The sequence below is a fragment of the Peromyscus californicus genome, unplaced genomic scaffold (assembly GCF_007827085.1).
Source record: "Peromyscus californicus insignis strain IS unplaced genomic scaffold, ASM782708v3 Scaffold_4__1_contigs__length_199733344, whole genome shotgun sequence".
In the NCBI taxonomy this organism is placed as follows: domain Eukaryota; kingdom Metazoa; phylum Chordata; class Mammalia; order Rodentia; family Cricetidae; genus Peromyscus; species Peromyscus californicus.
In genome coordinates this window covers 3,819,222-3,847,092 of record NW_026294562.1, presented here as the reverse complement: position 1 = coordinate 3,847,092, position 27,871 = coordinate 3,819,222, and the positions used below count along the sequence as shown (strand labels likewise).

At 40.0% G+C, this 27,871-nt stretch overlaps 1 protein-coding gene across 11 annotated transcripts in view; it reads left to right on the top strand.

Moving 5' to 3' along the window:
• Positions 1-27,871, top strand: part of Atrnl1 (attractin like 1) — a 604,076-nt gene that overhangs the window by 46,690 nt on the left and 529,515 nt on the right. For 10 of the 11 annotated variants that reach the window (XR_008213236.1, XM_052714295.1, XM_052714293.1 and 7 more), the window contains exons 8-10: positions 2,362-2,617; positions 6,772-6,955; positions 21,482-21,636. Coding sequence is in view for 10 of the 11 variants with exons in the window: in XM_052714295.1 (XP_052570255.1) it covers positions 2,362-2,617; positions 6,772-6,955; positions 21,482-21,636 (595 nt within the window). In the remaining variant the exon portion in view is untranslated. The remainder of the gene's footprint in view (positions 1-2,361; positions 2,618-6,771; positions 6,956-21,481; positions 21,637-27,871) is intronic. The other variant, XM_052714300.1, reaches the window with a different exon arrangement.

Genomic DNA, 27,871 nt, shown 5'->3' with positions numbered 1-27,871 from the left:
TGCCTGTAATCCAGCACTTGGGAGGGAGAGGCAGGAAGACTGGAGCTCAGAGTCAACCTCACCTAAGTGGATGAGCAACATGAGACACCCCCTTGTCCTTCCCCAAGACACACATGAAGAACAGGAGCTTCAGGCCTGACAAACCCTGGCACTTACCCTCGTGGGATGAACTTAGTTCCTAGCCAGCAAGGAGGGCAGAGGGCAGGGACCCTTTACCGTGGGTACCTGAAGTTTTCAAGTTCTGACTCCTCCTCACCTCAACTGCCTACTGTGGCTGTCTCCACCCTGGTGGAGCAATGGTGGGTTGAGCCCACACTTCCTGATGTATTTTGTTTCTTGTCTCCAGGTACCTGGGGTAAATCAGTTTTTCAGTAGAAGGTTCTCTGTCAGCATAGAACCTGACTACAGCTTTCTGAGACATGGAGAGTCCTTCCCTGGGGTGGGGAGGGCTCCCCATCAATGCTGACCCATCAAGATGGGGGAGTCACTGTGTCACTTAGCCCCAAATTGGACTTGAGGCTTTCACAGACTGTTGGCTACAGCTGTTTTCGCCAGGGCTGCTGACTGGGATGAAGCTGTGTAGGGGCTGGAGCCCAGCTGCCCGTAAGCTGTGCCAACAGGGCTGTTCTGCTGTCTGTCTCTGGTTCTCCATGTTCTTCCAATCGTTTTCTTTCTGTTACCTGGCTCTTCATCTACTGCATCACAGAGAAGTGGCGTCTCATTTCCTGTCTTACCCACGAAGTTGCTTTGGTAGGCTTTATGGCTTTCCCTCTTATATTTATTTAGTTATTTCATCCGTTTTTAATAATTCTGTGTATGGTGTCCAGTAAGGGTCCAGCTTCTGGTTTGCATGTGTCTGTCTTCGCACATCGTTTATTATAAAAGGGAGCATTCTTTCCCTTTGAGTAGGTTGTCACTCTTGTCAAGAGCCATTTGACGGTAGGCGTCTGTCTCTGTTTGTCATCACCGTATCTCTGGACTCTCCTTCAGTTGTGCTGATTGATGCTCGAACCTCACTGTCTTCAGACTTGTTTTGTATTAAGTTGAAAAAAAAACTTCTTTACTTTTACAGACTGTTATGATTTTCTGCACCCCTTGCGAATGTATATGACTTTGAGAATGAAATTTATGCTTCTGCAAAGCAGCTAATTAGAGTTCTGCTAGAGATCGTGGTGAATCTGTACATAGACTTGAAGATCTTCTGATCCCTAGAATGGAGTGTCTTTCTATTTAGATCTTTGTAAATTTCAACTGTGTTTTATCACTTCAGTTTCGAGCTCTTTTGTAAACTTATTCCTAAACGTTTTTACTTTCAGTGTCTGGGTAGCTGCTGCTTTGCTGGCTTTCCTTTTGGGTAGTTCATTGCAAGTGTGTGGACGTACGTGTGTTCTGTGCACTGACCTCATGCTGCCTGTAACTGAACCTACTCGCTAACTCTTCATTTCTTAGGAGCTTTATAGAGAAGGTGATATAATCTGCTGATAGAAATTGGCTTCCATTTCTTTTAATCTGGGCTCTTATTAATTTTTGCCTATTTGCCCTAAGTAGACCTTTCAGTACGTTTTCAATAGAAATGATAAAGTAGACATCTTTATCTTACTCTTGGTCTTAGGGAATGCATCCCACACTTCACAATTAAGTTTAATTTTAGTTTAGTGTTTTCCTTCGATAACCTTTTTCAAAGCTGCAGAAATCATCTTTTTAGTTGAAATATAGTGGTCTCTACCATTTCTGTATCTGAAATTAATTGGGTAATGTATAAGTGTTGTAAAGATTTACCTAAGGTGAACTGAATGTATATGTTTTCCCATAGCCATAAATGGGAATAAAATGTACTTTGAGTGATATACAAATGCCCATGTTTTTGGTGACTGCTGGAAAACATTGAGTAATTGAGAGTAGCAAGAACCATTTACATAGGTGGTATAATTAAAATGTAACTATTAGCGACTCAGATCATTCAGATATTGGAAAGACTGCCTGGGTGACATCAAACATCTGCATGCTGCTGCTTTCCTGGTGTCTGAGGGTCATCCTTGTAAAACTGCTGCACCGTTACACATAGTTTCTGATGTGTTTACTGCGGTTTCCACTCACATTGTTTCAGTGTTCGCTTCCTGTATAGAACAACCAAAATAAACTTAGTAGAGTACGTAATGTGACATTTAAACTAAAATACATTACAGCAACTTTGTGAACATAGATAAGTTTCCCCTTTTGTAATCATTGGTGCGTTCCCATTTTAGGTGTGCTGTGAGCAGTTACTGAAATGTAGTGTTTAAATACAGTCTTTCTAAAACTTGATGCATGTTGCTAAGAAGTAACTCTTTTGTCTACTAATGTGTGTATTTTAACTTACAGGATAACATCTTTATGTATGGAGGCAGAATTGAAACAAGTGACGGCAATGTCACAGATGAATTGTGGGTTTTTAATGTACACAGTCAGTCCTGGAGTACAAAGACCCCCACTGTTCTTGGACATGGTCAGCAGTACGCCGTGGAGGGACATTCAGCACACATTATGGAGCTGGATAGTAGAGATGTTGTCATGATTGTGATATTCGGATATTCTGCAATATATGGTTACACAAGCAGCATACAGGAATACCACATCTGTGAGTTTCTTTAAAGATGCCTTTTCTGTATTGGTTGGGAGCATTTTTGTTTTTAATCTTCTAATTATTTGGTCAAAATGGTGAGTTATTTTAGATTGGAATTGTAAGTATTAGTCCTTACTAATGCTTTCTCAGTATAATCTTTTAGATTTCTGTCCTTTAGTACTTGGGTACAACTCTTACCCAGATGCGGAGGAATGTTGCACACTCATTTTCAGAGGTTTACAGATATTTTAGATGTGAGGCGTTCCAATAGATGGTGCTGTTTCCTTGGATTTTACCTGTGAATCAAAAGCTGAAATTAGCTCTTGTCTTTGTGTTTCATGATTTTTAGGATTTTCAGTTTTCTGTATTATGTCTTACTGCTAGGCCTATTTAAAGTAGATTCTCAGGGGAAGCTGCTGATTTCTAAAAGAGATTGTTATTTAGTGTGTGAAGGTAACCTGGTCAATCTACGCATGATTTTCTGGATGCTTCTTCTTTTTGTTATATAAGTAAATTTTCTCGTCTCCCCCGTCCCCACTTCCTTATGACATTTTCAAGCAGTGGTAACTTTTTTGTTGTTTTAGTTTGTCTACATTTATCTTATAGTTGCTGTTCAAAGTTAAGAATATACTCTTTTCTCCTCACTTACTGAGTTCCAGTTCTTGACTTTTGTGTGCACACCACACGTGACCTTACGGACTCCTTATATAGTCTCACCAGGACTACTCTTCTGCAGGCCACATTAGTGGCAAGAATGCATGTGTGCTTAGCAGAGTGGTTCTCAACCTGTGGGTTGTGACTCCATTGCTAAACCTGCCTCCAAAAATTTACAATTCATAACACTAGCAAAATGACAGGTATAAAGTAGCAATGAAACTGATCTCATGGTTGTGGGTGGCGGTGGGGGGTGGGTCACCACAACGTGAGGAACTGTATTAAAGGGTTGCAGCATCAGGAAGGGGCTCAGAGGAAGATGCACCTCAGTCTCCTCTGCAGCCCTTCAGGTGGTGGCAGCTCTCCCCTGTCCACACTACTGCCGTGGAAGCGGGGTGTGCCACGTCTGCACCCGTGCTGCCATTTCCATTCTCGTCTCCATCCCACAGTTGTGATAACCTGGCTGTGGCCCTTACACTGTTAGCCCACATTGTCACCCCACCTCACACTCCTTGTTTGCTCTTCCATTCAGTCCCTGTTTGTTTCTTGGACTTAGATTCTGGCTTAGTGTCACCTTGTCTAGCACATATGAGTGTGTGTGGAGATACAGATATCTATAGATATATAGATAGATAGAGAGATAGATAGATCTCTCTATATAGATATCTACCTATCTCTCTATCTATCTCTCTATATATCTATATCTATAGCTCCACACACACATACATGCATACATATATATCCACATACATATACACATATACACATTTCTATATTTATATATATATAAATTTAACTTTCTTTTTGTTCTTTTTTGGTTTTTTTCGAGACAGGGTTTCTCTGTGTAGTTTTGGTGCCTGTCCTGGAACTCACTCTGTAGACCAGGCTAGTCTTGAACTCACAGAGATCCACCTGACTCTGCCTCTGGACTGCTGGGATTAAAGGCGTGCACCACCACCACCCAGCTCTTTTATTTAAGTTTATTCTTGTGTCTTTCACATCATGCATCCCAATCCCACCCATCTCCCATCCTGTCGCATCTGCCCTTTGCCCCTGAAACCTCCCCTCCCCAAATGAAACAAACTAAAATTTAAGATAAAAAGGGGGGGGGAGGAAGAAATGGAAAATCTGATCATGGAAGCTGCAGTGTGTCACAGTGAGTCACACCGTAAACCCCTTTATCCATACATCTCTGCATGCAGACTTCCATTGCAAAGAATCATTGGTTTGGTTCAAGGCCCCTGGTCTCTGCCACACTATTGACACTGGGCCCTCACTGGGACTCTTCCTGGACATCCATTGCTGCTCCCTGGTTCTTCCTGGGTATTTGCAGGGTTGGGTGAGCTCTTCAGTATTGCCCGGGCTCGGTTACCCCTTGCAGGGGTGGGGCCCGTTCTCCCACTTTTACGTCCTCAGGGTAGGGTCTTCCACGCGTACACCTTCAGGGCCAGCTCTGCTGTGTTGCCCAGTTGAGATGCAGGGGCCAGTCTCCCGAGTGCTGCAGCAGATGAGGGGCAGGGACAGCTCTCCTGCTTTTGTGGTCTCTGGCCAGCCCTCCCACCTGAGGTAGGAGGGGATCTCCCCCACCTGTGCTGCTCCATGAGAGATGAGTAATGGGTACGGCTCTCCCTTGCTCACAACAGGTCTGGTAGGGAGGGTTAGCTCCCTCACCCACCACAGGTGGCAGGGACGGGGAGGGGGGAGGGCATCTCTCCCTTGCCCTCACCACTTCATGGCAGACGGGCGTGTGGCCAGCTCTCCGCTCTCTCACCTGAGCCCCAGCCATCAGGGTCCGCTCTACTGTGCTGCCCAGGTGAGGTGCAGGGCCTGCTCTCCCAAGGGTTCTCAGTTACATTTTTGATTTAAATATCCACCAAAATACCTTTAATATCTGACCTCTTAGTTCCTTGTTTTGTCTGTGGAAAGTCTTGTTTTCTACGCTGCTTGATCTCTCCTCTTGCCGCCCTCTTGACGTCATCTCTCTAGTGCCTGCAATCGGTCGTGTAATTTTTATTACAAATACATTGTTTTTCAAGTGGGACCGATCCTTCAGCTTACTGCGTGTGGTACCCACACCTCTCGTAGCTCTTTGGCCTTTCCAGAGTCTTCAGTCTGTTGCCTCTGATCTCTTTCGCTGCTCTCTCATCCTCTCGTCCACCCTCCTAACTCTCCCCTTAAGTTCATAATCACCAATGTCGTATCACCTGTCAGGTCAGTTTGCTCTTCCCAGTTTTCCTTGCTTACAGTTTCACAAATGTATCCCTCTCCTCTCACATGTGCTCACATGTGCTCTGGGTCACACAGCATGTGCTGTACATGTCACGTTCATTCATGAAGCCTGGTGGTGCTTCTATTGCATGGATGGCCAGGAGAACACAACAGGTGAGCTCTCATGTAGTGGTAATGTCCATGCAGGTTGTTGTTAGCTAATAAAGTATTGTCTAATAGATTTTTACTTTCAATTAGGAATAATCTGATTGTAGAATGACAACTGGAATTTGGTTAATTAAAAAAAAACTATACTTTCAGTTGCTTTTGGCTTGTTCTATAACCAAAATACTATTTCTCAGTGAATTTATAATAGTTTTTTTTTTTTTTTTGCTTGATTTTTGTTCTGTTGGCTTCACAGAAGCGGGAAGAATCATGTTTTTTGAGTTTTATAGGAATAATAGATGGATCATGAGCTTTTAAAAATTCTGTATTTTATATGTAAGTACAATTGCTGGTAAGATTTCCTACAAGTGCATTGGAGGCTGCTGTGATGCTCAGGTGTCTGTTGCTCTCCCCCTGAAAAGCACACAGTAAAGAGCACACAACAGTGGATAGATGTTGCTTAGCGATGGCAGAGTGAAGACATTACTGCTCCACAGAACAGTGGTGCTTCGGTGCTGTATTAGAAAGGAGGTGTTGGCCTGGAGAGGTGGCTCAGTGGTCAAGCTCACTTGTTTCTGTGGAGGACCGAGAGTGAGTTCCCAGCAGCCACCTGTTCTGCTGCTGCAGACAAAGGAGAATGTACCTCTTTGCCTGGTGAGCTCTTTACCAGTGTGCTCGCTGGTAGACCCCAACAAGATCATGATTGTCAGGAGAATACTAGAAATTTATTTATTTAAAGTGTGTTCATTTAGCTTAGGTATAAGAGAGCAGTCATATGATTTTTATCTCCGTTATATCAGTATCTTATTTCAAGTTTATCACACAGAAGGCCATAATAAATATTTGCTATGCATTTTATTTTATTAAGGACTATTTTTGAATACATAAGTACATATAAGATAAATTCCCCCTTTTCTTTATGATCACAAATGCTGGGTTTTCGGTGTATCAGAATTTGTTCGGGAAGACCTAGGACACGTGGTCTTCCTCAGTCCCCACAGAGGCACCCTCCGTCATATACCGAGTGTAGCGCCATCTGCTCATAAAGGGACGCCACCAGAATTAACTTGGTGGATTTGTGACATTTTGGTGCTGTTTTTAACTACTTCTTAGTTTCATGATTTGTTTTCTTCTTGCTACAGCATCAAACACTTGGCTGGTTCCTGAAACTAAAGGAGCCATTGTACAAGGTGGATATGGCCACACAAGTGTGTATGATGAAGTAACCAAGTCCATTTATGTTCATGGAGGTTATAAAGCATTACCAGGCAATAAGTATGGATTGGTGGATGACCTTTATAAGTATGAAGTTAACACCAAGACTTGGTGAGTAGATTGAGTAAAATAAAGTATGAGAAGGTGAAAATTTGATAATAGTTGTATGATAATATTTTTACTGGCTTTTTTCATGCAATATATTTTGATAGTATTCTTTCCCCTTCCTCTGCTTCTCCATTCCCTCTCCACCTCCTCCTACCCATCAACTTCATGTTCTTTTTCTCTCAGTAAAAAACAAAAACAAAACAAATCAAACAAAACAACTATCAAAACCCAAAGATGTACTCAAAGCGAGAGAGTGAATGAGCGCGCGCGCACACACACACACACACACACACACACACACACACACACACACACACCATGGAATTCATTTAGTGTTGCCCAAACTGCTCCTGGGCATGAGGCATGCCTAAAGGTGTGGTTGATATATCCAGTGTCACTCCACTGTAGAAAACTGATTTTCTTTTCCTAGAAAGTAGCCATTGCAGATTGCTTCTTGGTTAGGAGTGGGACTTTGTGCCCACCTCCCCTGTTCCTTGCTGTGGCTTTGTCTGGCTTGAACTTGAGCAAGTCTTGACTGCACTGTCACAGTCCTGTGAGTTCCTATGAGCATGAGCCCTGCTGTGATAATATCTTATAGTTGTGTAATAGTGGCGTTTATGGAATGATGTCACAGAAAAGTTTTTGAACTTTTGAAATCTTTATGGTAACATGATATACTTCCATGCAGCAATAGTACAAAATAACAAATTCCTCTATGTATAAACTATATAATTTAAAATAGTTTTTGATCCCATAGAAATACCTACAAGTACCTCTAATACCTTAATTTTAGATGAATAATTTTGTTTACCATTATAATTTCAAGCTTTTATATTATATGTCCAGGATTTGTTATTCACACTTGCATTTAAAAATATTTATTAAATTTAAAAAAGCGTTTTCTTTCAGTTTTATCATCTCACTTCAATGAAATACAAAGCTTGTGTATTATGATATATTTTCACCTTTTTATAAATAGCAGTGCTCCACTGTACATGTTATATTAGCCTTCTCATGCTCGTTTACAGTAATGTTTCTGAGGTGCACACATAAAAATGACATCGTAATGTGTTACTGAACTGCCTTTCGGTTCTCTGTAGCACCGTGTGCTTCCAACAGCAGGAGTGCCCTTGTCTGCTGTGGAATAATCCTTCTGTACACTGTGTGAATTATGCTTTGATTGGTTAATAAAGATGCTGGCTGGCCAATAGCTGGACAGGGTGAGGTTAGGCGGGAAAACCAGACTAGAGACACTGGGAAGAAGGATGCAGTCTCAGGAGTCGTGAGGAGAGGCAGAGAGAAGTAAGTTAAAAGAAGGTACCACCACATGGCAGAGGACATCTAGAAATGTGGTTTAAAGTGTAAGAGTTAGCTAGTAATAAGCCTGAGCTATCAGCCGAGTATTTATAATTAATATTAAGCCTCTTAGTGGTTATTTGGGAGCAGCTGCCAGGACACAGAGAAACCCTACCTATACTTGTCCTCCATGTTCTCAGCAGCAGTTGGTAATGAGGATCCTACTCCTGCCCGTGTAGTAGATAGAGACAGTTGCTCAGTGATATATTGATGTGTGTTTCCCCAATTAATATGGTGACTTCAATTTTTTCAGGTATTCACTTGTCTCTTTTTAATTTATGACTTATTTGTACCCCTAACATTCATTTTCTGTTAGAAACACTGAGTTTTCATTTATCTTTTATGTTTATAGTTTTAAAATACCATATAACTGTACTTGCTTCTTTTTTAGATCTCATAAATTATGCTTTTTGTTTTAAGACAGTTGGCATGTCTTCTGAAGTTGTTTGAGTGCATTTAGGGAAGACTTGCTCTTCGGTCGTGGTTTTCTCCCCCTTTCATCCTTTTCTGCTGTCCATCCCTCGCTGTCCGGGGAGAGCAGGGCTGTGTGACTTCCTTTCAGCATGAAAAGATATCAAGTCACAGAAGGAAGCGGCTTCATGAGCAACAAGGATAAGGGAAATTAATGTAATTATAGTAAAACTCCCTCCACAATAAAGACAGCAGTGAAAACAGAAAAGGCATTTCCCTGTCTTGGAGGCAGCTAGGACTGACAACTGACAGTTTTTCTGGCTCTGTAATTTATGTGCCTGGTGGGTAGTGGATGTGCATGTGTGTGTGTTTGTTATTGTGGGGTGCACGTGCACCTGCGTGTGCGTGCCCCGGAGGTTTGAGGTTGAAGTTGAGGAGCCTTCCTCTGTCACTGTCTTCCTTCACTGAGGAAGGCGTTCCCAGTTCCGCACAGAGTTGGCTGATACTTCTCCTCTAGCTAGCCTCCTTCTCCAAGGACCCTCTGCTTGTCTTTTACCTTCCAAGCGCTGGGATTCAGGTCACCACACCCACCTGGCCTTTACCAGGGTTTTTGGGACCTGAACTCTACTCACTACCCTTGTTATGAACACTTCACCACTCTAATAGACAACTTCTTAACTGAATATGTGGAACCAGAAGACATAATGCTTTCAAATGTCTGAAAGAAAACAATCAGCCTAAGATTCTGGATCTAGTGGAAATATTCTTTTTTTTTTAATTTTTATTTTTATTTTGCAATACAATTCAGTTCTACATATCAGCCACGGATTCCCTTGTTCTCCCCCCTCCCGCCCCCCCTCACCTTCCCCCCAGCCCACCCCCCATTCCCACCTCCTCCAGGGCAAAGCCTCTCCCGCGGACTGAGATCAACCTGGTAGACTCAGTCCAGGTAGGTGGAAATATTCTTAAAAAAGCCAACAGCATAATGACATTTTCAAAGAAGAAGAATTGAATCAGACAGCAACATATCTCAACAATAGGAGAAAAAAAGATAGTGTCCTGTTTTATTTAAGAAATAAGAATATGTTTGATATCACTCTAATATTTTATGGTAGTAGTTTATGACAATTTGACATATTAAAAGATGCTCAAGTTTTAATGTTTAGTTAACAAACATTTTTGTTTTCACTGTTGGGGAAGTGTTGAGGCCTCAAAGTTTGGGATACACTCAGAGTTTTTGCTGCTACATTCCTGCTTCATATGCAGTTAGATCTGATTTGTTGACCTTTGAAGAGTGGAGGAACATCAGTGCTCTTGACTCTAAGGCTCGTCACTCCTCCAGGTTGATTCTTTTTATCTTGTTAGTGTGTTGTACTGGCTGACATTGCCCTACAGGGTTTCAACTCTGTTTTCAAGGGCTGGTGGCATCATGCTTTGACCACTTAGCTTTGTTACATCAGACTGCTCATGATGCTTTTTCTATACCTATCTGTAGAGCTTCCAGTAGGAGCCTGTCAACATTTTCATTGTTCTTAGCAAGGCTGTGGGTGTGCATGCATGTGCACGTGTGCGTGTGAGCATGCCTGTGTGATAACAGAGACTTAGATTTTGAAAACCTATTTTTCAAGTGAGAGGAAAAAAGGATGCTGGGAATATTTCTGTAGATATAAGTAATATCTACAGTAATAACTATAAGTAATGCTTCTAAATGATTAAGGTGTCATACTGTATCAGTTCTGTACTTAAAGCCTTTGAAGTCACGTACACTTTAAAAAATTTTACAAGGCTTATACCTAGTTACATGAGATGATCTCTTATGGTGATATTTTATTTGTATTAAAATGTTATTTGTAGGTTAATAAATAAAGTTGCCTGGGGGTCAGAGCTATTAGCAAGCCATAGGAAAGCAGGGCAGTGGTGGCGTACTCTTGTAATCTCAGCACTTGGTAGGCAGAGCTGGGTAAGTCTCTGTGTGTTCAGGGATACAGCCATTATTGGATACACATGCCTTTAATCAATACCAATCATGGAAAACCTGGAGGCCTATACAGACAGGCCGTGAGGAGGCAGTCATGTGGTTGGGTTTACAACCAATGAGAAGGCAGGACAGGAACTCTATATAAAGACTTTAACACAGGGGTAGCTCTGGTTCGGAGAGGTAGGACCACCGCAGGAGGAAGGGTAAGGTTTTAGCTCTTAGCTCTGACCTCTTGGCTTTCTTCTTTGCATTGGTTCTGTGTTTCTTATTTAATAAGAAGGTTGGTTACATCTACATTTGGCACACAACGTGGGGAGAATCCATTAAAAACCGCTTGGCTTGGCTTGGCTTGGCGGCAGGTCCGGTTTCCGGCCTGGGTGGCTCGGCTGCCTAGCTCGGGCCCAGGCCTGACTGACTCGCAGCTGGAGCTACTTGCAACTGCTACAAACAACTCAGGCCTGCCCTGCCGAATAGGGCCCCTGCCTGTAAAGCCAAGGCTTGACTCGGCTCAAGCGGCTACGCTTTCTCTCTCTCTCTCTCTTTCTCTCTCTCTTTGAAAAAAAAAAAAAGGGAAGTGCTGTGGGATGTTCTGTATGGCAAATGTGTTGCTAATTAGTCAATAAATAAAACACTGATTGGCCATTGGCTAGGCAGGAAGTGTAGGCGGGACAAGGAGGAGAATAGAGCTGGGAAGTGGAAGGCTGAGAGAGAGAGAGAGACACTGCCAGCCGCCATGATGACAAACAGCATGTGAAGATGCCGGTAAGCCACGAGCCATGTGGCAAGGTATAGATTAATGGAAATGGATTATTTTAAGCTGTAAGAACAGTTAGCAAGAAGCCTGGTACGGCCATACAGTTTGTAACCAATATAAGTCTCTGTGTTTACTTGGTTGGGTCTGAGTGGCTGTGGGACTGGCAGGTGAGAGAGATTTGTCCTGACTGTGGGCCAGGCAGGGAAACTCTAGCTACAATCTCTTCAGGCTTCAGTTTGATATTATGGGGTTATTTTTACATCATTGCATTCAAGGATAATTAAATTACTCAGTTATTTTATTTTATGTTTTTTTCTTTAAGAAATTTACCTGTCAGAGATTTTGGAGACAGAACAATTTTATAAGTCTGTTATTAGGTAAATCACATTTCGGCTAATACTGATGACCATACTTACATGTCTGCATATTGAATGTCTGAAGGCTTTTTAATAAATAACTCATTGGATGCTTATCAAGCTGTTTATTAGGCTAACAAGAAAACCAGAAAAAGTACTGGCAACTCTCCGAGGAGCTGAATTATAAGGGAAAATTATTAATAGTGATAATGTAAGAGAAGTGGGTCAAGAGAGTATCTTTTTTAAGGCTGAAGAAATAATTATGTAGGTGAACTGACCCAGGAATGGTCAATCAGATGTAGAAAATGGACAATTTGTTAGAGGAATGTTTGCAAAGCCAATAGAAGTGGGATACAGTACTGAGAGGAAGCAGGTGCTTCGTGTTCTGCAGCATGTGAGAGATGGTAGGCAGGCTACGTGAAAACTAAGTGAGGCGGTGGGTAAAGGCGGCGAGAACTTGTACAAAGTCCAATTGTTTTCACTTTCTCAGTGATATAAAGTCAAGTCACTATTTGAAAACAAGAATGTGAAATAGAGGAGCTTTGAGTTTTGAGAGGAGGTGATTTATGTGGTGATCGCTTAGCAAGAGTGGACAGGCTCGGGAGGCGATGTCTCTGAGACACTAATATGAGAAGCTGTCCGTATGGGCAGATGATTTCAGTGTCTTCAGTCCTGTGCTTGAGTGTTTGGCTTGAATGAGCAGTTATGGTCTAGATGTTCTTAGTTAGTTTTTTGGTCAGTGTACTAGTTTTCCTAATCCAGTTATTTGTAAATTCTTGGTCAAAGGGAGTACTATCATGTTCGATTTTACCCAAACCATATTCTAATTCAGATGTCTGTTGATTTGCCTTCTGACCATTGATGGATGGGAGTTTCTGACTCTACACAGTCTTTCCAAGGTTTGGTGTTGTTTTCTAAGAAAGTGTGTGTGTGTGTGTGTGTGTGTGTGTGTGTGTGTGTGTGTTGCTATATGATTGTGGGAAATTATACCTGGTCTTTGTTCTGTTTTATTTTATTTGTTTTTTTTGTGTGGATAGTGTAGGTAACTTCATGCATGCACATATGCCTGTGCACATGTGTGTGCATATGTGTGGAGGTCAGAAATTTACATTGAGCTTCTACTTTATTCTCCACCTTATTTTTTGAGACAGGGTCTCTCCCTGAACCTGGTGCTTATTGATTTGGCTATGCTGAGTAGCCAGTGAGCTCCAAGGATTTGCTGTTCTCCACCCGCCATCCCTGAGGTTAAGGCACATACTTCTGTGCTTGGCTTGGGTGCTAGAGATCCAAACACAGATCCTCTGGCTTCCTGCGAGACAGGCACTTTACTGGTGAGCCATCTCTTCAGCCCCGCAGTTTTGATTTAATTTTAATTTTCTCTTTTACTAATAATGTAGACCATCTTTTTATATATATTGTCCATATCGTGCTTCTTTGAAATTTTGTGCAAATATTCTGCCCATTTTATTGTATTTGATAGACTGTTTATATTTCTCTGCAATATTAGTTTATTTTGTATTTTGCAAACATGCTCTCTCAGATTGTGGATTATCTTTCTATTCATGTGTGATTATTTGATAAATAGAACTTACATACATATAGTCAAAGAAGTAAGTTTTGTTTTATTTTGTGGGTTGTGCTTTGTATTTTGCTTATATAACACTATTCTACAATATTTCATATTTTTATAAATGATTTTCAATTTTTTCTAACTAGTTTCCAGTTAATTTTCAATCTAGCTTGTATGTATGGCGGTGTCGGTGCCATAGGTACTCACTGGGCATTGTTCAATAACGGTTCATTCCTTTGATTGTCTATAGTATGGGAAACATTAATAAGAAAATTACTCCTAGGAAATTAATATTTTCATGGTTTTCTCAATGAAATCTGTATGTTTTAAAATTAAAACTCACATTTATTTTAGTGTGTGAGTGTAGGGGTCACACTTGAGCACGTGTGTGTGTGCATCTATACAGGCAACGGTGTGCCTATGGGGGTCAGAGGGCAATTTGCGGAGGGTTGGTCTCTCTTCCCATTATGTGCGTTCTGGGCTGACACAGCTGGTCAGGCGTGGCAGCAAACGTCCTACCTCCTGAGCTGCCCCGCCTGGTCTGGTTTCTAAGGATTTGAGTACATATTACCTTGAGCCTCATGTCTCCTAGAAACAGAAATGCGTTCTTTCATCGCTGGCATTGAGAATACGCAGTCTCTTAGTTCTGGAGCATGAGCAGCAGAGCTCCGGTCCAGGCAGTCTCCCAGGAACTGTTCTCTGCTTTTCTACTGTTTAGGCATCCTGGGCTTCTCCTCTTGTAACTACACCCTTCTAATCTAAATTTTTATCCGTTCATGACTTGCTTCATAAGGATCCAGTCAGTGAATTTAGGGGCCACATGAATCTAATATGAATGTGACCTCATTTATCTAACTTAAATTGTGACTTCCTTTTACTTTAGCACAAACATTTGCAGAGAGTCAATTTCCAAACGAGGTCACATTCTGAATTTGTAGGTATATATTAACTTTGGGGAGAATACTATACATTCAATGAATGTTGTATTTTTTTTCTGTTTTTATCTTGATGGAAGTAAAACTGATTTTTATGTTTTATATCAGAATTGCTGATTTTAGTAATTTCTGTGTAAGTATTTTTAGATTTTTTAATAGTAGTTGATCAGATTCTATATGGATAACCTGAATAAAACCCTTTTTGTGTTTCAAAGCTTTTAATCTTGTCTTTTCATGCCCACTGCATCCTCACCTCAGTGTAGATTTGAGGGAAGTGATGGTTAATTAATACATCTCTTTGTTCCTCAGATTTAGAGAAATGCCTCCAGTCTTTCTCCAGCAAGAGCTGTGTCTCTGTGGGTTTTGTAGAAACTGTTATTAGGAAGGTTAAAAAAACTTAATCTTAACAAATATGTCACCTTATACAAAAATCAACTCCAAATGGATCAGAGACTTCAGTGTGAAACCTGAAGTCCCAAGACTGCTGGAAGCAGACACAGGCATTGTCCTACAGGATGGAGTGCAGGAAGGACTTTCTGAGCAGGGCTCCATTTGCTCAGGAATTATGGCCAACAGTTGACAAATAGGACCTAACAAAACTAAAAAGCCTCTCTGTGGCACAGTGAACAATCAACCAAATGCAGAGGAAGCCTGCAGAGTGGGAGAGACTCTTTGTCAACTATCCATCTACTAGGGGATTAATACCAGTGTATGCAAAGAACTAAAAAACAAAACATCAAGAAAATAAATAACCCAACTAAAAATTGGCTATGGATCTGAAAGAGTTCTCAAAAGAAGACTTAAAAACAGCTAGGTTAAAAAGAGTTCAACCAGGGAAATGTAGATTATAGTTCCTTTGAGATTTCATCTTACCTTGGCTATGATCAAGAAAACAACCAACCGTAAATGTTGGTGAGGATGCAGGGAAATGGGAACCCCCTTTACCGCTGGTGGGGTTACCAACTGATGCAGCCACTTTGGAAATATGTGGAGAACCCCGGAGTGCTAAAATCAAGTCTACCATAGACCCAGCCCTATCATTCCTTGGCATTTACCCAAAGGACTTGACATCCCCCTCCACAAATTCTTGCTCAGCTGTGTTCTTTGCTGCTGTAGTCACAATAGCTAGTAAATGGAAGCATCTAAGAATGTGTAATACACAATGGAATTCTATTTAGCTGTAAAGAAAAATTTAATTGTGGCATTTGCCGGTAAATAGATGGAATTATACTGAATGAAATAACACAGAGCCACAAAGACAAACGGCACGTGTTCTTTCTTATTTGTGGATCCTAACTCCAAATTTTTTGATGTCAGTATATAACTTAGAGTAACTGTAGAAACCAGGGAATTGAAAAGGGACCATGAGGGTTGGGGAGAGCTCTAGAGAAGAGGCTAAGTAAGACCCAAGTGCTATGAAAGGGGAAATGTGTGAGACAGACTAACAAAAATTCCAGGGCCAGCCACGGGGCACCTTCCTTTGGTTTGTTGGACAGCGAGTCCAAGAGACTCTTAGAACAACATAAGATATTACCATTGTCCCTGCTTTCCTCTCTGAACTAAGGTAAGTCCTTATAGCTAAGATAATGCAACTTCAGACCCAGGACTTAGAGGTATTGAGCTGGCACTGACCTGGAAGACTCCTCTTTGAAGACTAGCTCCCATAGTGTCTGGAGTTTCTCTGTAATTGTCAAGGAAAAAGCAGTCTAAAGTCCAATGATGACCAGCTGTCCAGTCTATCCCTGACAATGTAATAGTGGCAGCACCACGTCTAGTTGGATTTGAGGCCCACTCAGTAGGAAGGGATTAATCCCTGGTATTGTAATCCTAGCCAACAACCTCTGGCTGGTGAAGTCATGGGGCCCAGAGAAGAACCTGCTACCTCAATTTTCCTAAACTTATCATTTCCAACTTTATTCTAAAAACCTACCCTTACACCTACAGATAAACACAGCTCTCACCCCTCATCAGAGAAGCTTCCTTTTCAGCAGACGGAGACTGTCCTAGTCAGTGTTTTATTGCTCTGAAGAGATTCTCCATCTGGGTCCACAGGCAGTGGGAAGAGAATGACACCGGGCTTGGCCTCTGGGACCCCAAAGCCCACACCTAGTGACACGCTCCCCCCACAGGCCACACCTCCGAATCCGCTCAAATAGTGATGGAGGAAAGCATTCATATTCAAACCACCACAGAGACCATTACAGAAATCTACAGCTAGTCAAAATGAACAGAACAAAGCCAGTGTAGTGCCCAGCCCTGATTGATACAAATACATTGTAACTCTACACCTAAAGGGGCAGAAAGATTAATAGCCAGGGGTCCAGGATGTCTGCTGTGAGACAGTGACATCTATTTGTAGTGACATCTATTTATGGCAGGGAAGTAGTACCTATGAAATATAAAAAGTACGGGTCTCCTGAACAAGACCTGCCTGATGACAACATCAGTTGACATGCCAGTGTGGATGAGAAATCTTACAGGGCCCCCACCCATAGATGAAGAACTACGGACAATTAATCAGTGGCTGCTCAGAGAGGGATTGTCTTTTCCGGGGATGAGCCCCTGATAGCTTATCCAAACCCTCTGTCCAGCCTTAAAACACATATACACACAAAGCAACACTAAATGAACTCAAAAGGTTGTGTGTGTGCGCACATATACACGCTTGCAATAATAGTTAATGAAAAAGCCGGGCAGTGGTGGCGCACGCCTTTAATCCTAGCACTTGGGAGGCAGAGCCAGGCGGATCTCTGTGAGTTCGAGGCCAGCCTGGGCTACCAAGTGAGTTCCAGGAAAGGCACAAAGCTACACAGAGAAACCCTGTCCCGAAAAACCAAACCAACCAACCAACCAAACAAAAATAGTTAATGAAAAAGAGGTGATAAATTTTAGAGGGGTAGAGACATGGGGGGACTTGGAGTCAGGTGAGGAGTGAGCAGAAATGATGTGAATACAGTGTGTGTGTAGAAAATCTTTTTAAGAAAGTTAGGTTAAAAATGCTTTTTCTCCCTCTCTTGATTGGCTAGCAGCTTGTATCAAAATCCCTTTGAGAGTTGGTTATCTGATGTTTTTCCCAAAGTAAGGTGGCTAATTATGATCTATTTTTAGTAACTCAAATCAACTTTAGCCAAATATTACTATTGGTTTTTGGTTTTCCAATATTTTGATGAGGAACTTTAAAAATCTTTGTTAATATATGAGATATGATCATGCTTCTTTTGAATTATTTGTATTAATTATTTGATGTTAATGCTATATTAGATACATAAACTTATTTGGAGAGCATTCTTTTTAATACTATAGACCACATTTATAAAATCAGAATTATTTTTCCTGAGTATTTTTTAATTATAGCCTTTAAGAGAACTAAAGGCAACTTTTTATGTTACCTTTAGAATTTTAGCAATGAAATTTACTACAAAGTTACTATAAGAATATTCAGATTGTCTCAGCCTGATTCAGTTTTTCTGTTTTTTTTTAAAGAATTGATCTATGAAATTAGTATCATTCATTAATTATTATAACAGTATTATACAATTTTACAGGGTACAGTAAAATACCCTGTGAAATTAAGATCTGTTAATTATGTAAGCAATGGGTTTCATTGTGGTTTTCCACATGCATGCCATGTACTGGGTCCTGTTTTCTGTCTGTCCCTGTCTGTCACACTCTCCTTTCCCTCCATATCACCAATAACTGTACTGTCTTAATGTAAGTTTTAGATTTCACAGGAGAGAGAACATGTGATGTGTCTCTTTGAATATGGTTTATTTATTTAATGTGATGTGAATTAAGTAAACTTCGGCTCTCTCTGCTTCCCTGCAATGACGTTCCATTTTCTGAATGGCCGTGTAACACTTCACTGTGTGTAACCAGGTTGTCCATCTTTGTTCACTTGTTTCTGCACTTGGGCTGAGTCCGTACTTTGTGAGTAAGCTTGAGATGAAGTAGGTGTGCCTGTCCCTGTTGTAAATTGACGTAGAGTTCTTTGACCCCAGACGTGGTATAACTGAGCCATAGGTAGTTCTCTTGCTTTTGTGGCATTCTTACTGATTTTCACAGTGGGTGTAAAAATATACATTCTCTCCCTTACTTTTTGTAATGTTATAAACAGAATTGTATGGAGTGCAGTGTGGCTTTTTTCACACAGCAATATATATCTAACGTTCCACCATGTCTTTTCATGTGTAGTAGCCTATGTCTTTTCTTGCTGAATTGTATTCTATTGCATAATAGAATAGCTTGTTTATCCATTTACATATTGAAGAATACGCCAAAGGCTTCCAAATTATGTCAGTTATGTATAAAACAACTGTTATGAATATCTGCATGCAGGTACTTTGGTGAAACAAAGTTTTCAACTCACTAGTAAATGCTAAGATACACAGTTCCTTGGTTGTGCATTAGAATTATGTTTAGTACTGTAAATAAGCTGCTAAATTGTTTTCCAAAGTGACATGTTTTATTCCTTGCATCAACAGATAGGGATTTTTATTAGTCTACATCCTTGTTAGGTTATAGCAATGTCAGTATTTTCAGTTTTCACCATCTTAATAGGTGTGTAGTGGTGTCTTTTTAATGTGCATTACACAAAGTGAAGCATATTTTTATTCATAGATTCACAGTCATGTGCTTTCTTTGGAAAGGTGTCTGCTCACATATTTGTTCCGTTTTAAGGGTTCTTTGTATAATTTGGAAAACATTCTTTTGTCATGTCTTAGGCTGCAAATGTTTTATGACAGTTCTTGGCTCTTACTTTTATTCTCTGAGTGATAGTTTTTCTAGTGCAGAAAAAATGACATTAGTAAGACCCCATCAATTTATTTTTATGATTTGTGCTTTTTGGTGCTTCTAACAGTTCATTATCAAACTCAGTTCCTAGATCTTTCTCCTATGTTATCTCTGGGAGTTTATCATATTCTTTGTGTATGTTTACAATATATTCTAGGTTAGTGTTTTTCATCAGTGTAATGTATATATGTGGTATGCTTATGTGCCTGCATGTGTGTTCATGTGTGTGTGTGTGTGTGTGTGTGTGTGTGTGTGTGTGTGTGTGTGTGTGTGCGTGCGCGTGCACATGTGTTTATGGTACATGCATGTGGAGATCTGAGGTTGACTTCATGTATTGTTCTCTATTGCTATGTAGATAGGCTGGCTCAAACTCATAGAACCTCCCAGATTTGTAGATTTCCTCATGGATCTTTGTATATATGAGCTTTCGAAATGTCTTTATATATATGATCTTTCGAAATGTCTGCCTCTCTTCCTGTTGGAGAACCTGTACTGTTCAGGAATTGTAGGTACATGGGCTCAGTGACTTGATTCTCCTTGGGGTGGTCCCATTGCTTTATACGCAGAGTACTAGGGGCAGTAGACTGGGGTCTTCTAAGCTTGACTCTCTGGCGTAGAACCTCTGCTGTATTGAGTGAGGTAGGATAAATATTATATGACTATGCTTTAACCTCATAAACCTGGTTGATTACTCCCATCTATGCTGAGGGCTGAATATGGAAACTCACCCAGACTTCTGAGAGTTGTTCCTGGATTAGAACTTCTGTAAGTATGGGGACCATGAGAATTGTGGTGGCCTAATACTCTTAGTAAGCTGTCATTGACCTGCTAGGAGCCAAGGCAGGAAGAAAGTTGTTACCCTGGCTGTGCCCCTCCATGTTAGAGCTGTGTTAGGGTGGGAAGAAAGGAAGGGATGTGCCCGCTTCAGTCTTTGAGAGATTGCGGTCTTTCCCCGTTGCTTTGGAAGAGTGGGATTAAACTCGGGGCCTTGTGAACACAAAGCAGGTTCTCTACAGCGGACTGTATGTTCCTAGGCACACCCCTACTTTGTTGCTTTTTGTTTTGAAGAAGCGTTCGCTACATTGCCCAGGCAGGCCTTGAGTTGTGATCCTTGTCTTAGACTTCTAAGTAGCTGGCATCACAGTTCCGTGCCAGCCACCTGGTCAGATTCACTGTTGACTTCCTAACCAAACTTAGTAGATATTCTTGACTAAGTGTTTAATGTTGCTCTTAATAAAGTTTTATGAGATCTTAAAATTTCTGAGACTTTGAAAGCATTTTGTATTAATTACAGTTCTTTTCCTGGAGAGATATGGAACTTTGTATATTGTCACTCTGGGAGTCTGTCTCATATTCTTTAAGGATTAAATTACATTAAAAATCCATGGTTTTGGAGACTATATACAAACCAACTATTTTTTAAATGTTTACCATGTTTATATTTTTATCAGGATTATTAGAAGGTACTGATTTATATTACTTTATATATTGGTTTATTCAGAGCAGTTTATAATTCTGAGCATATATTTACAGTACTTTATTAAATTTTACTGTTTCTGGAAAATTATTTTAGAGGGTTTATTGTTGTGTGTGTGTGTGTGTGTGTGTGTGTGTGTGTGTGTGTGTGTGTGTGTGTGTGTGTGCCTGAGCCCAGGTGCCTGTGATGGCCAGAGTTCTCAGACCTGGAGCTGCCTGATGCTGACATGCTCCTAGCTGTGTGCCAGCTCTCCAGCCCGTTTGCCGTTTTTCATTACTCACACATTATGGGTGCATCTAAAGAAACCTCATAATAAGAATAACCCATAGGAAAGTATATTAGAGCTGGTCATTGAAGTAGAAATAGCCATGTTTTTATCTGGGTTCTGGTTATTGGGTAATGTTCATCTTACGGAAATTCATTGTGTTTTTAACTTACGGTATCTGCACCTTTGTGTATAAATTCTAATAAACATAAAGGCTCATTAAGGGGTCCTTATCAATTTTATAATTTTAACCCAATGTATTTTGGACTAAATTTACTATATTTAACTTTTGTTTTAGCATGAAAAAAAGAAAAACCCATGGTGTCTTCATCCTGTACTTGGAGGTAGACTGGTTTCCTAACTTCACAAGTTAAAAAAATCATTCAAAATATAAAGTATTAGTATTGAAAATTCTATCTATAGTGTGCTTCCCTCAAAGCATCCTGAGATATTAAGATTCCACAAATATTCTTTTAAAATATTGGACCTTAGAAGTTATTTGCAAGTGGTTAAAATATATGTATTTTCCCCCTCATAATTCCCAGAAAAAAATTTAATATACAAAGTCAGTACTTTATTTATAAAATCAGGGAGGTCTCTATCCTTTGTAATACATTTTTGAATTTTATTCTGTAGGACTATTTTGAAAGAAAGTGGGTTTGCCAGATACCTTCACTCAGCTGTCCTAATCAATGGAGCTATGCTTATTTTTGGAGGAAATACTCATAATGACACTTCCTTGAGTAACGGTGCAAAATGTTTTTCTGCCGATTTCCTGGCATATGACATAGGTATGTATCTGTTAGGACTGTGCAAAGAGGAAAATACCAGAACATCTTCTCTAATAGATTAATCGACAGCATGTGTATGTCACTTTAGAGATCAGTTTAGTGATAGGTATGAAATGGTTTTCTCTAGTTTCAGCACAGTGGTCATATAGAGGCATGAGATCAGATGTGTTGGAATGTGTTAGTATTAGAAACAGAAGAAGGGAAGTATAGTTCTGAATGACTGTTAGAAGCTTTTGACTGTTGCATCCTTATTTGAATATTGTATAATAAGCCTCTTGTGTCTTAAACTAATTCGTTTAGATAAGGATAGATATGTAATATGATCAAACTATCAAAATTAAGACAGTGGGAATCCAAACACTTTAGATTTAGTAAGATTGAGTAAAACTTAGTTTATATTAAATATATAGAATATATCTACTGAGTGTGGGAGGAAAGGTTCATTGAAAGGAATGTGGAAAAGGAGATATGAAATACAATGAGACAAAGTAGAAATCCAGGATGTACCTAGGAATGGGAAAAACAAAACAAAACAAAACCCCAAAACTAAATAAGTCCTTTCCCAGAGAACCAGAAACAGCTGTAGTATTCACTTGTTCATTATGCTAAATTATTGTTGATTTAAATGTAAGTGGATACATTCATTGAAATACTTAATTTAACTCTCCAGTACATCATTGTAGTGAAAATACTGTTTCTCTAATTGTCATGTTATTGCTAAAAGCAAGCTGATATGTTTAGCAGTACATAGAGTGCCTTTTTGATGGTGGGAATAAAGCACTATGTCAAATTCAAAGCTATTCACTTGATATGTAAAAATAAAGGAGACTAACTAGATGTGAGACAGATTTAGTCTTCAGCATCATAAAGATACATAATCTGCTTTGTTAGATTATTTCACGTGGCCACACAGGAAAGAACAATTGACGGTTAGTGAGCATTTTGATCTTGATGCTTTTTTAAGTTAAGATGCTAAGCTATGGTGAGTTTGTGATTATTCAGTCTTAAATGAGAAAAGTGTTACTTCTGAAATAGTAGTACAGAGTAATTCCTAATGATGAGCACGGGATGGTCCCAGCTTTTGGAAAGCTCGTAAATCATTGAGATCCAGAAAAATAGGTTGACTGTGACAGTGACTCCAGCTGGCAGTGACCTCTTTTACCTGGTGGTGACACACTGAGCTTTTTTTGCTGGAGGACAATGAAACCTGTATTTGTTTATTTTTTGTCATCCATATTTCTTCTGTGGAAGTTTTTAAAGTAAAAGAGTAGGCTGTCACTGTTACTGTTAAAAATCCACAAGTGGGATTTTAAACTTTTACATTCATTTCTTTGGTGAGCTTCTATCTACACAGCACTTGTATTTTAATGAACTGTGTAAGATTGAGCTCTTTTTGGTAAGTGATGTACTGAGAATCTATTTTTATGCTTCCATATTATTAAAGATTGTATTTCAGTTTTATGTATCAAAAACTTTATGGAGGCTAAAAAAAAAGTTTTGTTTCAGAAAGAAATTGGAAGAGAGGTTGGATTATCAGTATTCAAATTAACTCTAACCACTAGTTAACTGTGAAAGGGTTTATATATAAAATCTGTGTCTTCTCTAAAGATCTTGTAACAGTATGTTACTAACTCATCTGTCAGAAAATCAAACAGGAACTGAGCTAAAGGAATACAGTGGCCATGATTCTAAAACTTGTAACCTGTCCATGCTGATCGGCTGGATCCATTACATGTTCTTAATGTCCCATACATTATGAGAAAACTTAGATTTAATAGTGTTTATTTCTTAGTGCTGTGGATTGATCGAAACAAGTATCTATTTTATTTTGAAATAAATTTATGGAGACTGAAAGAAGAATAGCATGGTTTACACAGTTTATGTTTTAACACAGGACAGTTTTGACCCTTGTTAACACTGTCAACAAAAACATAAGGGCAATAATCAAACTCAGCGTCGGGCTTTTATCTGCTTGACTGTCTGTACAGACACGTGATTTGTGTTTATACTTCTCCTTGGCAGCATGAAATGTTGCAGGGTTGTCATGAAGAAAATATTTTTGTATTGTTTTTCACACAAGTAGTTATTGTCTCTCAGAAGCAATGATAAACATTATAATGAACCAAATAGAAAATGCTTTTTGTTTTGGGATTTTTGTTTTTTGTTTTTTTGTTTTTTGTTTTGTTTTGTTTTTCGAGACAGGGTTTCTCTGTGTAGCTTTGGAACCTTTCCTGGAACTCACTCTGTAGACCAGGCTGGCCTCGAACTCACAGAGATCCTCCTTCTGCCTCCCGAGTGCTGGGATTAAAGGCGTGCGGCACCACTGCCTGGCTAGAAAATGCTTTTAAAATCATGTTTTCTTTCTCGTATAAGGACTATTCTATGTCACGTTTGAATGAAATGCACCTGAGGTGTTACATGAGTTTTAAACAAATTTGTGCCAATATTAAGTTTTCATTACTCTAAACTCACAGTTTCAATCGTGGTGCCGTTGTTAGTTTCATATAGTGAAGTCACTAGTCTTGGAGATACAATTTTGTCTTCACAGTGCTTATCACACTGCGTGTGGTGGAGAGTTAGCCAGGATACTTTCAGACTACTGCAGTCTGCAGTCTGGAATGCCTTGGGAAGGTTGTTGGGAAAATCGAAACAAAAGAAAACCAGGCATACATAACCTGATTGTTAGAGATCAGTCGCTAGACATCTATGTTTTCAATGGCTGACAGACAGAAAGAAGGGACTGGAGCCAGCTCAGTGGTTAGGAGAATGTACATTGCCGAGTCCCGGCACTTCACCTGGCAGCTCACAGCTGCCGCAGCTCCTGCTGCCAACGGTCTGATGGCCTCTTGAGTCCACTGTGAGCAGCCGCACTCATTGCCATCCCAGACACACACACACACAGACACACACACACACACACACACACACACACACACACACACACACACACACAATTAAAGCAAGACAGAATCCTCAGAAAGCGAGGGAAGGGGCTTGGGAGATGGATTGGTTCAGAGTGCAGAGGCTCCAAGTTTGGGTTCCATTACACATGCTGGGTGGCTCACACATGCCAGTACCTCCTGTTCCAGAGGGGTCCATCTTCTGCAGCTTCCAAGGGCACTGGCACTCATGTGCAAATATTCACACACATACATAGAATCATAAATGAATTAGATTTAAACATGGCTGAAATACAGCTCATAATATAGCCAGAGCTAGTCAATGAGCCTCGACCAACTATAACACTTAGGGCACATTACTTAATGTTTTGTTGCAAACCTAGCTTGAACTCAGATTTTAGAATCTGAAGTTTTTATTCATTTTTCTGTTATTCTTAGTGATAATGTTGCCTTTAGAGCGCTGCAAGGTAACTTTTTCAAGATTAAAATTATCTATTTTTTTTCCTGGTAAAGATAGATTCCTGTTCAGAATTCAGATAGAAGTCTGAAACAAAATGAAAAGCAACTTAGTTTTTTTAAAGGTACTAGGAAGATGAAAGTGGAAATCCTGAGTTAGGTGATTCTGGAACCAGGCAAAGGAGCGGGATTTCTCTGACAGTGTCTTACCCATGCCAGGAAACGTAAACTGTGAGACCCATTAGTTACTGATGGCTCCAAGAGTGAATTCTTGGAACAGGATGATTTCACTTACAAAATCAGTTCCTTGGTAGTGATTACATAAAAATATTAAAAATGGAAAAACAACTCCATATTTTCAGCAGTAATATTTTAATTGGTATTGGTAAAATAATGATGCATAAGCTTAATCACTTTATTATACAGCAGAGTTAAAGTATCACTTACCTAGTTTATGATGCATAGCATACATGATTTTGTATAACCCTGTGGAGCGTTGTATATGAATCATGTAGAATGGATACAGCCCTGTAACCCATAATTTCATGACAAAATCATATGCAAATTAAATAATCTACTTATTTATTTTTTGGAACATTCCAAAAGAGCTCTGAACATTCCAACTGCCTTGCTGTTTGTGCTTAGATTTGTTTTAATTTTCTGGAGGTTTTGTCAATATTTCCTAATTTTACTGTATTTTCATGGCTTTTCTTTGGTGAAAGGGCCCCCTTGCTGAGCCTGCTACCAGAAAGAGTCAGTTTGTAACTTTGTAGTTTAAGAAAACCTGTGAAACCTTTCCCACCTCTTCCTGTGGTGACTCTTTGGCTGAAGTGTTGTCTTTTTCTTTGGTATTTGGTGACGGGAACAGTGTTGCTGTAGCAGCTGCCTGGTGCTTCTTCTCCCCCTCCTTACCCCCCTTTTAACTTCTAGAAGCATTTTGAGAGATTGTCCTTTGTGTTTGCCTATGGGTATTAGTTTGCTGTTTTTGTTTTTTGTTTTTTCTTCCAGAGAGGTCTTATTTATAGCTCAAGCTGCTGTACTGCGCACACTCTCGTAGCACAGGCTGGCCTGAGTGCTGTCTGAAGCATAGGCTGGTCTCAAACTCACAGTGATCTTGTCACAGGCCCCAAATGCTGGTGTTATAGGTGTGAGCCACTATGCCTGTCCAAAGATTGCTTTAAATATAAAAATTACAAAGTAAGTATTCTAGAAAGAAAATCTGCACCAGGAGGAGTGTTTGTAGAGATTCATGGTGGATGCAGGTGGGGAGAGCAGTCATGAACACAGAGGCAGATGGTTTCACATAGAGCATTAGCAAACAGAATCCAGCACTGTTTCAAAATGATATAACTAAGTAGGACTTATTCTAGAAATGAAATTATGATTAATTATCAAGGAATTTATAAGTATAACTTCTTATATGAAGGCCACTGAAGCCAACAGGGAGTACTGTTTTATGTAAAAACACCTTGAGGTCATCTCAAGTTTGGGAGACAGTGACGCCCACTGTAACTAGCAGAGAGGACAGTTCTGAGGAGCTGTAGGATTGAGATAACTGAGGTGACACTGTGGTATATTTAGAATATTAAGGAAGGTTTGACTCCTAAAGGTAGAAACAAACCTTATTCAATCACCAACACTTCTAAGGTAGATGGAAAACACTAGGCAGCAGTAATAAATTTATTTTTCCATTACAAAAGTAATGAAGAGGTTAAATTTTTCCTTATATCGGCCTCGTTTCAACACTTTCATATACAGCCTCTTTGTTCTTTTTCAGTCATACTCTTAAAATGGAGTTCAGTGCTCAAAGCAGTTGTTACTCCCTTATTTTGTGTGTGTGAGTGTTTTGCTTGCATGCATATCTGTGTATCCCTTATGTGCCTGGTGCCTGCAGAGCCAGAAGAGGGCATTGGGTGCCCTGAAATAGAGTTACAGACAATTGTGAGCTGTCATGTGGATGCTGGGAATCGAGCCAGGAATCTTTAGAAGAGCAGCCAGTGTTCTTAACTGCTGAGCCTCTCCCCAGCCCCAGGAATATTAAATATTGTAAGTATAGTTTGGAGTAGTAACAGAATTCTTACAGGATTACAGATGTGTACTGTAGCTAGAGTTTTCCTGCCTGGCCCACAGTCAGGACGAATCTTTGTCACCCGCCAGTCCCACAGCCGCTCAGACCCAACCAAGTAAACACAGAGACTTCTATTGCTTACAAACTGTATGGCCATGGCAGGCTTCTTGCTAACTGTTCTTACAGCTTAAATTAATCCATTTCTATAAGTCTATACCTTGCCACGTGGCTCGTGGCTTACCGGCATCTTCACATGCTGCTTGTCATGGCGGTGGCTGGCAGTGACTCTCTCTGCCTTCCTGTTCTTTCTTTTCTCCTCTCTGTTAGTCCCGCCTATACTTCCTGCCTAGCTACTGGCCAATCAGTGTTTTATTTATTGACCAATCAGAGCAACACATTTGCCATACAGAACATCCCACAGCAGTGTACTTTCATGGAAAAAGTGAGAATTTGTAGAAAAGTTAACCAACGAATGCATTCTTACCTGAACTATTTTCTGCATAATCAGTAAATTAAATAATATCAGGATTTTGACTCAAATTCTTCAAATAATTTTATATATACAAATAATTATATATATGTATATATATAAAATGTCATTGATAAATCATTCTGATGGTGCAGTATGCAAAAATTTGAGTTTAAGACCAGTAACTTTAATTTTTGATCTCTGTGTATTAAGTGTTTGGTTTGTAAACTAAATACCTTGCAGCAGTGGCTTTTTACAAACATATTCCAAAGAGTGTATTTCACTCTGGTCTTTATTCTGTTGTTGTGGAGTGTCTCTCTCTCAGTTTAAAATAAACTCTAT